Genomic DNA, 13,256 nt, shown 5'->3' on the forward strand with positions numbered 1-13,256 from the left:
GTCTTGCAGCCATCGAGCTGACAACAAACTCATTTAAACGCCTGAGCAGACTATTCAGAGAGAAATTTGAAGCCATTCAAGGCTAAAACTTGCCCCATTATAGGTCATGCAGTCAGATTCAAAGTCCAGGCCTCGACTCAAATGAATCCAGTGACAAAACCTTGAGAAAGTTGTGTATGATACAACAAACCTCAATGAACTGAGGCAACATTGTAAAGAAGAGTCAGCCGATTCCATCACAACAATCATACAGACACCAGTTACTTCAAGTTAGTGGTTCTGAAACTGGATCTACAAGCTTAACTAATGACATGTTATAAGAAATAAGTTGAGAATTAACCTGCAACAGAGGGGGAAAGGATACGATGCTGTGTAAGCTACTGCTGTGTTTTTAATTAATAAATATACGCATGACAGAAAAACGTGAAGGGTAATTCATGTGTATCTGTCAGCATACAGCGTAGCTACATACGCGTGGTTAAATAAACTCTCCAGATGACAGCAGTTCACAGGCTTCTGACCACATGAGCACAGTAGTAGCGTGAAAGCGCTCTCGTGCTCCGGGGAATTTCCCGTCCACGTGTCTGAAAACACGACAGAGAAGGCGGGATATAAACAAAGTAAGCCATTGGTTGTAGCAGCCGAATGTAACTCACTCTCTTTTTACTCTTTTTCTGCGCCCCGCCCCGGTGGCGGCGGAGTCACTTAGGAGCTGACGTCGGCGAAAAGCGGCTTGTTGCACTTTTCCTCACAGAATGGAAGTAGTCGTGGAGGTGAAAAGGACTTAACTCGCCTGACTGGCCGGGATACTTATAGCTTGTTGTCATTATCTGTTTTTTTTTTTGTTTGTTTGTTTTTTTCTGGGTGAAAGACATTGGTGAAAAACAAAGCAAATCTTTGAGGGTAAGTACACGAGAAGCGCTTGTTTTAAACGTAGCGACGCTTTCCTGCAGCCGGTCAACACGTAACGTCCCCGTCCCGAGGAAGAGACAACAAACAACGCTGCGGCAGAAAAACACGCAACAAATTCATGTCAACACGCGCTATGTACACAGAAACATCAGAGCAGCCCAAATGAAAACGCGTGGCACTTTAACACAGACTGTCATTCATATGGGAGAGGTTTGAATTATACCGGCTTTCCCGGCTTTACGCAGCTCCGCGTGCGGATGGGCTTTTCACTGCGCCGGGTCTGTGTGTGAGTGTGTGTTTGTGTAAAATACACAGCTGCAGCCCTTTCTATTCTACAACAACATTATAAAAACCTGTCAGCGTGTAATTATATTTATTCAAAGTTGTGCTTTTTATTTACATCCAGTTTTATAATAGTCCAAATACACTTTCTCGCATACTTGTAGATTTTTGGCCTAATTTAGAGCGTAAACGCGCTTATTTCATAAACGCCTTTTGGTCGCGTGCGTGTAGTGTCGTTGTAAACGCGAGGGGAGTCATTGTTTCATAGCTGTTTTACTCGGTGCAGTGTTACATAAAGTTAAAAGTGGTGTGATGTTAGGCTGTCTTTATATCGTTGGGTAGAAACTGTGTCAATAACAGAACCAACCAACACCAGCTGCCCGTGTTTCTCTTTCCCTTTCCCTCACCCCTGCCTCGCCTTTGTTGGGTTATTTTGTCTGCAGCAGGGGGAGCCACTGTCTGACACAAACACGCAGCTCCACACCGCCGGGTCAGTAGAACAAAACAGCAAAACCTATGTGGAGTTTTTTCTTTTTTCTTTTTTTTTTTTTATACCCCTGTTTCTTTATTCTGTGCCCATGCTCTTACCCTGCGTTTGTCAAAACAAAGCATTAAGCGCACACTTTATGGCGAGGTCTCCTCATGCTGCAGACAGGACAATCCTTATCCAATGCTTATGATGACTGAAGAAATGAAAACTACTTCTTGGGGAGCTGGCAGGCTGACAAACCAGAGCAGGGAGAGTGGCTGAGGATTTTCCTCAACCACTGTCATTACCCTTTTGCTGTGGACCCTAATTTGGAAGTGTGGTAGTAGTGTAACCCTGAATTACAACTCAGTGGTGACTTGGGGTTTTGGTAGTAAGGCAACTTGAATTTCACCTATATTTTGATAACTCTCTGACCCACTATGAGACTCAAGCATGGGTGAAGTCACTATTGACTTTGGAGAGATGGAGAAACTGTCACAGTGGTAGGATGGGTTTAATACATTTCATATATATATATATATATATATATATATATATATATATATATATATATATATATATATATATATATATATATATATATATATATATAAAATCAGAGAACTGATCTTAAGACAGTGAATTAAGAAGCTTCTTATCGCCCTCATTTGTCAGCTGCACTCTTTTTTTTACACAAGTGTGGATGAACCGGGTTGCCTAACTGCAGTGAATTGTGTGGTTGAACAGAGCCATTTGTTTGAATAGGCACTGCACATGTAGCCACAAATAAAGCCATAGTGTCCATTCATTTTCTTCTACCCACCTACTCCATTGTGGTTTTATTGATTTGAGAGCACTCATTAATGGCCCGACAGGTCATCCATAATGATAATTAGTGCTTTGGAGGGATGAACGAATAATGAATGTGTCTGAGATCATCTCATTAGATCCAGGGTGGATTTGTTCAAGGTTACTTTAATTAGTGAAAGAAACTGGGATGCCATTCATTTTAAATTGCATTCTGAAAGAAAAATGTCCAATATTTAGCCCTAGCTATATATATTTAGACATGACATTTCTCAATCTGTCTTCTCACTTTCAAGGTTGCTCATCTCATAGTGCCCCCGCATGGACGATGAGGAGGATGATGTGTTTGAGCCAGATCCCCCGTGCTGGCGCACAACATTCAGGGAGATAAAGTGTGAAGATCGGGGCACACAGACACCTGGTCCTGCCCTGGTATTGAACAACGGCATGCTGCCTTGTGGAGTTGCAGAGGAGCCCAGACCACTTTTCTACGGTGAGACTGATGACATACTGCGTTTCAAAAGTGAAAAGGGGAACATTACCTTGTGTGTGATAACCAGTGTTATAAAACTCAAGCATAACGTGACACTGTGAGAAAAAAAAAAAACAGCCTTGCTGTACTGATCTCCCTTCTGGCGCCCGATAGTCGTCATCACACTTGCTTTTATGGTCTGCATGCAGTGTACCCAGCTGCTTTGCTCTACAAAAGGCGCCAGACTGGCATTGTGACTAAAAAGAGGTGACAGCAGAGCTCACCTGTGATTCATTTCTTCAGAGCTGATTATGAGTGACTGACTATCATAGTTACAATAGTGCCATATGCAAGTATTCATTCCAGAGTAGCTTCATAACAACCCTAACCTCAAAATCAGGGTCGTGTATGTTTGTTGTGTGTAAGTGACTTTATGTTATAAAACAACAGCTGGGAAAGTTGTAGCTAGTTCTAAGCGTAACAAAAGCCACTTTATTCATTGCTTATCAGATGGTTGTACCTGTAGTAACAAGAAGACCATTGGGTCTCATTGCTTTGTTTAGAATATTTCACTGAACATGTGCTGTTTACAAGTTAATAAGTATCAGCCTTGACACTCAACAGGTAACGCAGGATTTCGATTGCACTTCCCAGCACACTTTGAGCTTGTTGGGGATTTTGAAGTGAGGCAACAAGACAGTGTGGACCAGCAAAACGGGATGGAGCGGCTGCCCTGGCACCAGCCTGTGGCACGCAGCGTGGAGGCATGCATTGGACAGAAACTCCAACTGATAGGAGACCAGTTTCACCGAGAACACCTTCAACTGGTGAGGAGGAAAAGATGCAGCATGCTGACGGCACTAAGTCAGGGAACATTCTTTTGTATTTGATGGTCATAAACAAGTACTACTTACCATAGCTATGGGCTTTGTAGTTGATGTCAAACTATTGTACAAGTCACTTTTACTATAGTAAGACACAATCAAATGAGAAAAAAGACACCATGAATCTACAACTGATAAGTCGCAACTGAACTTTCATCTCTGATCAACCTTTTTTCTCACTTCCACTGTCTTTACTGTAGTGCCACACAGTAGATAACACCTAAACCTGCTGCCATTAGTGGCTTATTCTGTTGGTATATGTCTCCATATGTGCAAGTTTGCCCTTGCAACCTTTTAAGAAAAAGTCCACACATTAGCAGCACCATCTAAACACTTTTCTGTATTTGGATCTCATGTTGATCTGACAGAGATTAATGGCGGGTCAAAAGTTTGCTGTGTTTGCTCCATGTTTGCTTTGGAGAGGCTGTGCACATGCAGAACTTCAGCCCAGCATCTCACCCCCCCACCACCTCTTTTCCCTCAAGCCTAACACTACAGATCCAAGACAGCCCTTCTCTCAACTTACACCCCCCACCCCTCAACCCCAGTCCTTTCCCACTGCCTGCTCTTCCTGTTTATTTCTCATTCTTTTCTCCTGTTTCCTCACTGTGCTGTGGAGGCAAGTGGCATGGAGGATGCTTAGTCTCAAACAACACCGTGGTCAGGGTGGCAATGTCCACAGGGTTGGTGCTCTGCTTCTACGTGGGTGTGCTGTTAAAACCGTGATATTTTTAGCTTTCCATTAATTGCAAGGAGTTTTTTCTGCAGAATGCAGAGACTTAACACATATTTAGTCATTCATACACATTGAAACAAAAAAGCAGAAGTTGCAGTAGGTAAACATGTTGTAACCCGAAGCTCAGCATGTGAGCCAAGAGGAGAACAGCTGTGCTTCCAAGGAACCTCCAGTTAGCCCCCTTTACTCGACGAGGAGCTGCCGTAGGACACACCCAAATAAGAGGTCCATGCAGCCACAGGCAATGTGACGAGAGGGGGAAATCAATAATGATGTATGTAAAAGTTTAAGGTTCAGAGATGGAACATCATAAAACCTCTCTTGACATGCGCAGGTCCCTCATTCCACTTCGTTCTCTTGAACTCATCTTTTAACCTCATACTTCAAGGTGTGAGACGGGTTCTTATTTTCTCATACGCTTATCAAGCAGATGTTATTTATACCCCACGGCAAAGCATGACTCATGTATTGTGACACTGGCAGACACACACAGACAACCAGACAGTCAGACAGGAGGGTTTCTGTGATGTGTGTGAACAACCGGGATGCACTGACGCACAACGGAGGCTGGCCCGGGTCAAGGATGAGGAAGTGGCTTATGCTCTCTTTTGCTGGTTGAGTAAACAACAGAGAGGACAGTCAATGTGAAAAAGGCTCCGTAAAGTCACATCCTGCTGAAACACACTGGTATATAGATAGATGATCATTTTTATGCTTAAATCATGACGAGTGAGGCAGTTTGTAAGACTAATATGACAAAGTGGAGCTTTACACTGTTAGTTATGTTAGAAAGCAGGCACTGCCTCCCCCCATCCCAACACCACAAACGTATGGGAAACACTGTATTGCTATTATTTTGCTACGTGTGTGTCTGTGTGATGCATGTGTTGAGTGAGTGGCTTTCTGTTACAGAGGGCTGTTTTTACAACTCAAGCGCTCAATGATATGCGGTTTTGGATGCATGCTTCTACTGCAGTTTTTATAATTACTATTTCTGGCTCCACTTGTGTAGTTCTTTGTATTTTGCACATGATCATGCATGAATACACCTACTTGTTTTTCAGCTTTTTATTTGTCTTACTTCTCGCTATCGTAAGATCTGAGTCGGTACAAAAACTCTCACTTAGGAACGGCATGACTGTTTGTTCTTTCTCATTCATGTCACTCCTGACAGCAGCCGATTCATAAACAGAACCGTTCAGCGCAGACGCTCGTCCCTGAGCAATCCAAGCGCCTTTGACTGCCATCACATTGATGGATTTTGGAGCAATGTGGCTGCAAGTGTTCTCCATGGGAGCCCGTGGCCCCTGGCAAAAGAAGGGATTAGGTAGCGAAGGAGTGCTGGTGGATGCTGACAGATAAATTGCTCCTCAGTCAGAGAGGCCTGGAGGGGACTCTGAGGTCCCCAGAGGATGGCTGACATTAGCCGACCCGCCATTTGAGACCTAGCAGTAATGACAATCACAATGGCAGGAAGACTGCTCAAGCCCGTGCAGGGCCAGGAGCAGAGTTAGGTTTCATCCCCATGTTTTTTTAAGAGAGACGACTCCTGGTGCTTTCGATAGGAGGTGTTGACAGCAGGGTTGGATGTCTCCTGTGGCCGTGTGTGCGGCTGAGTGAGCGCGCTTGCACGCACGCAGTGTTTGTGGTTTTATCTCTTTGCTGTTTCAGCGACGGTACGGCACTCTCTCCTTTCAGCACTTGTTGAAAGGGGGGAGGAGAGGAGTTTTGCTGAAAAAAAAAATCATTTTTACTTCTCATTCATTAAGCAGTGATGGGTTGTGTAGACAGAGATTTCAATATTTGTATTGAGGATTCACTTTCTACTACCGTTACTCGTTTGTCTTTTTTTTCTTGGCCCTGCTCTGTTTGCTGATATGACTAATCCAGAGTTTCTTGCTATAGTGGTTGGCCTGTTTACTCAAGTGATAAGGCAGAGCTTCTGAGCAGCTGGTCTGACAGACAGCCTGCACAGGACACTGATAAAGCACATCAGGATAGTGTCAGAGTGACGACGCAGGGAATCTAGCTTGATGCTGCTGTTCTATTTCAAGCTAAATTTAGAGCCAAAGTCTCATTTTGACGGTTGGTGGTGTGACTCATGCGTAAGTTTCGACCGGGCTGCGCGCACCTCATCACTCTTGCTCTTTCACTAGAATCGAGTGCAAAGGGTCGGGAACAATCTGTTTCTGACTATAAAGTTTAATTTCTTCCCATGCAGCTCAGAGTAAACACAAACTTTGTAGCATGATAAATCCCCTGGCTGAGTCATTTACCCCAGCAGCCTTAACTGTCCAATGTTTAATCTGAGTATCATTAAATATTAGACACTGACATAAAATATGAATGTAGTTTCACACATGAAGTCATTTTGCCCTCCTACAGACTATGTCCTCATATACTTCAGTTTTAAATCTGGAAAAACCACAGGAACGGCTGTGTTTCCCAAGTCAAGCTTTGCAAGGTGCTGCAAGCTGGTGATGATCTCATCCACTTTTTGCTGCATATAAATATTGCCTCTTTTTTAGTGAAGTCGATATCCTTCTATTTTTATGTCCATATCAAAATATCCCCGGGCAAGATTTAGATTAGGCATACAACAGAGAACATCCCAAGAGATTTGCCACAAATTTTTTTTTTTTAAATCTTTTTTTCTTTGAGCATAAGTAAGAGTAAGGCAGTGGAAAGTACGATACACTACTGCTGGTTGGAACCTGGCAAAGCTTATGCAACACCATGCAATGCTCACTGCAAATTGATAAGAGTATAGAAACCTACTGGCTTATCACAGTGGCAGTTCTCAGTTGTTAACTAGGTCAAGGTTTGGACACTGTGTTAAGTCATGTAAATATGGCAAATCTAATCTCTGCCTGTAGATATTTTGACTCTTATAAACAGCAGTACATTGTTGTTAAGAGAAGGCAATGCACTTTCAGGCACCACAGAGAAAGTAGCTGCCTCCTGTACCTGCCGTATGGACTGGAAATAGCCACGACATTATCTGGCACGGTGGAGCCTGTGTTTCGTCCGCAGACGAGCTGCTGGACTACTGTAGCTCTCTTATGCAGATACGTGTTTTCCAGAGACTCCCTGCGACTCATCAAGAGCCCCCTAATCCCATTTGGAGTAATTATCTTATCTCAGGTTCTCAATAGCAGAGATAGCATTATCCTCCAAATCAGCCACAATCCAATTGGCTCATAAAGCTGCGAGAGTCTCCTCCTCAGCTGCTGGCTGCTAGTTTCTGCCAGAAACATTAGAAAAAGTGTGACTGCATGATGAATGTGTTTATGGCTTGGAATTTCTTTTGGGAAACGTAGCCTGCATAGAGATCCCGCACAGAAGTGGAGGCCTATTTATTAAGTGTTGTTGGGGACAAAGGCAGACTGTTGTGAAAATATCAAGCTCGTTCCGGCGTCTGGTTCTGTCTCCTCTTTTACTGTCCCTCCTGTTAATCAGCACACATTATAGCCGACATAAACCAAACCTCACAGTTAAAACCTTTTCCTAGCTCAGATTTTTTTGGCTTTGAGTTTCTGTAGTGTTTTAATCACTCTATGTTTCATTTTTATTTGTTGTTTCAGTATCATCAAAACCAAAGGAACCAGGGGCCGCTGTGGTGGCGTGTGGCCACAACTCTTCTCAGCCTTCTGTTTGATAGGGGGCTCTTTGCTGGAGGAGGTGGCGCAGGGCGGAGGTGAGGGGGATCATCCCCTTAACATCCCCTTGCCTTCATCTCTTTGAGGAACTGGACTCCTAATGGCACTGTCAATTTTAACACGGGTCTTTTCGGGTGTGGAAAGAAAGGAGACAAAAATAGTCACCGCGGGACGGAGACAAGAAACTTTTCTACAAGTTTGTGTGTTTTCCTTTGCAAAAAGATGCCATGATACACCGAGATTCCTCTAAAGGACACTGTTCATATTTTGGCTTACGTGTGGTGCAGTAATTTTGTACAGTCATTGTTCAGAGTCTTTTTTTTTTTTTTTTTTTTTGCACTTCAACATGTATCCATTTTAAATGACCTCCGCAGACCTTGGGAATGCCTTATTCAGTGTCTTCTGCCAGAAGGAGTATTGACAGTTTTCGACAGGCAAAATGAGATGGTTGGTAAACAAAAAGGAAAATGTGCTGACATTTTTTTCCTGAAGCCTCCCAGGTGGCCACTCAAGTTGATTTACTAACTTCCAAAGAGGCAACTTCTGAAAACAAAGCATTTTGCACCTCACCTCAATGGAACAAGACTTTTTTTGCTTAAGTTGTTGCTTTTAAAATTTTTTATTTCACTTCCTTTTTTTTTCTTTGCCCCATTTTCTTTGCTTTGATGTTGAATTTGATCTCTTGGCATCTTTTAGCATATTGGGAACTTGTAAAGTGTCTGCACAGGAAAAAAAGTTGACCCACTGTAAAAACATTTAGTTTAAATATCTGCTTAAATGCAGAGGCCTGCATTTAGTCGTGTGCAACATGAGTCAAACATTTGGACTTTTTGAAGTATTGGTTTAGAGTTAGCAGTACTGAACGTCACCGTCTAGTTAAACTAGACAGGTGACTGCCAGAAAACCTAACAAACATACAGAAGAAGTGGGGAAAACATATCAAGCATCTTTCTCCAATTTGATGTTTAGTGAACTAACCAGACTATTGAGCAGTAACAAAGAATCCAATAATGATTAATTAACAATAGGCTTTTTAATCAATAGAAATTGCTTGAGTCTCACACAACTAATTAAACAAATCACTTGGGTTAACATGTTTAGTTTTGGCATGAACCAGCTTTAACTGTCTCCCTGCCGTTCTGTGTTGCCATTTTTACTCTCACAGCAACAACAATTGAATCTGTGTTGTCCTAATGGTTCAGGGGAATTAGTTATCACTGCAAATGACTTCCAGCAATGTAGACGACTAAATGATGTCTAAGCACACTGAATCATGGGGTGCTGACTTTTACATGCATATAGAAACTATTGTAGGTATTTGCATGATGCACTAACTTAAAACAAAGGAATCAAGCACACTGCTATGTTGGGTAAATTTCCCCCCAGATTTATAAAAATTACATTTAGTATAATGTTTTTTCTTTTTCTATTTTAGGCTATATTCAGTTTTCATTTTGGCCGTGTTCCCAATGTGTGATACAAAGTTCCCCCCTTGTTTTAGATGTGTTTTTTCATGTGATTGTTTTCAGACCTCCATGCCCTTGAAGTGGAGCTATGGATCCACTGTTTTTGCACTAGACTTCCACCCTTCCAGAGTTCAGATTACTACCAAGCTCACTTCTGTCTTGTATGAAGGTTTAATTTATGACTTCTTTCCCTGCCACCACGTTTCATATGTATTCATTCACATGTCCAAGGCAAATAATCAGTGTTGAGGCCTGGAGTTTGAGTTTCAGCTCTGGAGATTTTACTTAGTAGTGTTTCAGGCTTAAGTTGTGATAGAGTTGAAGCGATGTGCCTCAGCTGAGAGGTTTCCTGGTTTGCTTTTAATCAGCAGATCAGTTCCAAACACCAAACAATATGGCGAAATCGATCTGTGAAACAGAATCTCCTCCTCTCAGGATGCCTTTGTGAGGTTTTACATCATTTGATATTCTGCTGGGTGATCTTATATTGTCTTCGGTGCTCAGATTTAGATTTGGGACATTTTATCATAAATAGCCGCCACTGACTCAGCCACTGACTCAGCAGACATATGGTCTCTGAAATGAAACAAAACTTTAAAAAAAAGAAAGTTGAGTAATAATTGTGAGACACAAAGTTTCTGTTAAAGACACTGATGTTTTGGACCCAAGGAGCAGTACAAATCAGGGGTCTGTAATTATTTGCTCCTTACAATGTGTCAAGTTTATCACTGCATAATTAAGGTTTCTCTTTTTTTCTCTCAAGATGTCTCAGGGACAGATTTTGTGGGCTACTGGTAACATTAAGATCTGTTACATGGTTAAAAGAAGACCAGTGTTGTCTTTTTTTTCACTTCTTTCAAAATTCTTTTCATTCACTTCCTCATCACACACATAATGGTACAGTTTAACAGAGGGAACGTGAGGCTGGCTTGATGGCTGTGGTGGTGACGAGGGGCTACTGAGTATGTAGTCAGAGGCGTGTGAGGTGCACTGAATGTGGTTGTGGTAATAGTTTCCTGCGGATCTTGAACGCTGAGCCAGTTCCAGAAGCACCTCGTCTCACCACTGGCTCTTGACTCCCTTGTTGTTATACTCATTCAATATGTGTTGTTTTTTTTTTTTTTAATTCATTGGTTCATATTCTTTATAATTTATTTTTTTTCTTTTTTATTTATTTTTTGGTATATTTACCCATTTCTACTGTATACACTTGTGTGTGCAATCACTATGTTTTCCTTGGTCGGTTTTGGTTTAGGATTTGTTCATGGAATTTTTTTTCTTTTCCTTTTGGCAAATTGGCCATCATTGTGCCTGTCTTTTTTTTTTTTTTTTTAATCTGGATCACTTATTTCTCATCAGCTTTAGAAGAACAACGGTTTGAATTTATGCAACAATTTACTGTAGTAGTATTCTGACTGCTAACTGCATATTTTACTCAAATCTTCTGCTTCTGCCACAGAATAACGTGTGACTATTAGAATATATGGCTGCCAACATGAGTTCACGATGATCACAGCTGCCGTTGTCTTTCTTTCAAGTCCACATGAGTGAACATGTGATTTTTTTGATGGAGTAATTCACTTAAAAGGCTGTGATTTTCCAACGATGGGCCTAACTAGCGCAGAGCTTTTTTTGGTATCTCTCACCTCCCAATTCACCATGTTTACAGTATGTGGCTAAAATAAAAAAATTAAAAAAGCAGTAGTTTTATTGAGGTTTTTTGCCTTTCAACAGGGTATGATTTATCCCTTATTAATTTTTCATCAGCCTATTGAACTCCTCTAGTGATACACATGACGTTGGGAAAAACTGAGAAACAGACCCAAAAAGGCTGCCTTCATATTTGGCCCAAATCAGAGGTTGTTAATCTGTTTTCAGTTGTTTAATCTTAATCGTTGTGTTTTAATCAATATGCACTGGAAAGTACTTTGTTTCTGTAAATCCCATAGGTCTCCTGTCTGTTGTGTGTTAATGTATAGTATATACTCTGGATTGTTCTCTTGGGCTATTCTTGCCATGTGTCAGCTGTATGTCTGTGCATTGACCAAGTAGGTTCAGGCGTGACAGCCTGTTGATTTATTGGAAAGGGAAACAAACCACCATGGTGCCCTTCATGAGTTCTTTGTGAGAGATTCCCAAACTGCACACATCAGAGTGCAGAAAGTCCCGAGAGTGGGATATGTATTTTATGGAAACCGTCAGTGTCTTGAATTTTGTTGTCCACTTTATATAAGATTGAAGTTGCTTTTTTTTCTTTCTTTTTTTTAAAACAAAAAGACGAAGGTTTTAACTTTATTTCTTTTTCTATGATACAATTTTCACTTCTTTGTGGTCTTTCTTAACTTTTTAAATTGTATTTTCTTAAGAGAAAGGGTCTGCTTTTGTGAGGACAGCTCATACTTGTAAAATAGTTTGAAGACAAGTAGGATCATTTTAAAAGTCCACAAGATTTAGAGCTTTTTTTTTATCTTTCTTTTTTTTCTAAATGAACTATCAACATTCCTTGCACATCTTACACAGAATCAAGCAAACCTAAATAATTCATGATTTGGTTAATTTGGCTTATGAGCTGGTAGCTATGGGATATTTGCCCTTTTTTTAGAGAACAGTTGAGGTGTACACATATTTCTAAAAGCGAAACAAAAAAGAAAAAAAAAATCCTTGAACATGCCTTTAATTGCTCAGTTTCAATGAAGTCTTGATTATCACACATTCTCTGTATACCAAGAAATGAGACCCAGCGAAAATGTAGCATTTATGTAAACATTGACTGTGTGTTTTCGAGACTCTACTGTGCACTCATTTTTGTGTTTATATATTTTTTTGGTTTGTTGATATAATATGGAAGTAAGACAATTTGTTATGTAGTGCAATATGCTGTACATACAGAGCTTTGCTCTACAAATCTCTTTTTTTCTGGATTTCTTGTTGTTTACTGGTACTTTTTTCAATAAAAATTTTATTGAAGGTGAAAAGTTGGGTCAAGTTTTGTTTTGCTGATCAAAATAAAAAATGGCGTCGCAGCTAGGTTTCCAGGGCCACATGCAATGACACAAAAGGGCTTCTTAATTACACAAATATAGCTATTGTCTATTAACTTCAGCTAGACATTCATTGCATCTGCCTTTGAGTAGTAAAGCTGCAGAAGCAAAACAAATTCCCTCCTTTGCGCTGCTCCCACTCCTTTGAGCCCCCACTTTAAAATGAAGGAGTTCTCTAGTGTTAGAGTAAGCCACTGACGGATTAGCCAATTTTCTGAAGCAAGCCAGGTATTTGAAGCCATCCAGGGGCTTGGCAGAGGCTGTGCCCAGCTTCCTGCTGCTCAGTCATTAATTTGGTGGAAGTACTGGGGCTTCCAAAACTCTAATAACTGCTGAAGTGCACACACGCACACTCAATCATGTGCTGCGTGTCAGCTGAACAAGGCCATGTATGCAACAAATAAGAGGAGTTACTGTCACACCTTAAAATGTTAAAGCCAATCCCACTGAGCCTGCAGATTAGTTACACTGCAGCTTCAGTGCCCTGAGGACATGGCATGATTGATTACTCCTGTCATATGTAAATAG

At 41.2% G+C, this 13,256-nt stretch overlaps 1 protein-coding gene across 1 annotated transcript; it reads left to right on the forward strand.

Moving 5' to 3' along the window:
• Positions 1–2,791: 2,791 nt before the first annotated feature.
• On the forward strand, positions 2,792–8,263 carry bmf1 (BCL2 modifying factor 1; the record flags this gene model as incomplete). The annotated part of the gene is made up of 3 exons (XM_079261851.1): positions 2,792–2,963; positions 3,567–3,769; positions 8,147–8,263. The coding sequence occupies 3 exons, from the start codon at positions 2,792–2,794 to the stop codon at positions 8,261–8,263; spliced, it is 492 nt and encodes a 163-aa protein (XP_079117977.1).
• Between the last annotated feature and the right edge of the window lie 4,993 nt (positions 8,264–13,256).

Source organism: Telmatherina bonti (assembly GCF_933228915.1).
Source record: "Telmatherina bonti genome assembly, chromosome: 22".
Taxonomy (NCBI): Eukaryota; Metazoa; Chordata; class Actinopteri; order Atheriniformes; family Telmatherinidae; genus Telmatherina; species Telmatherina bonti.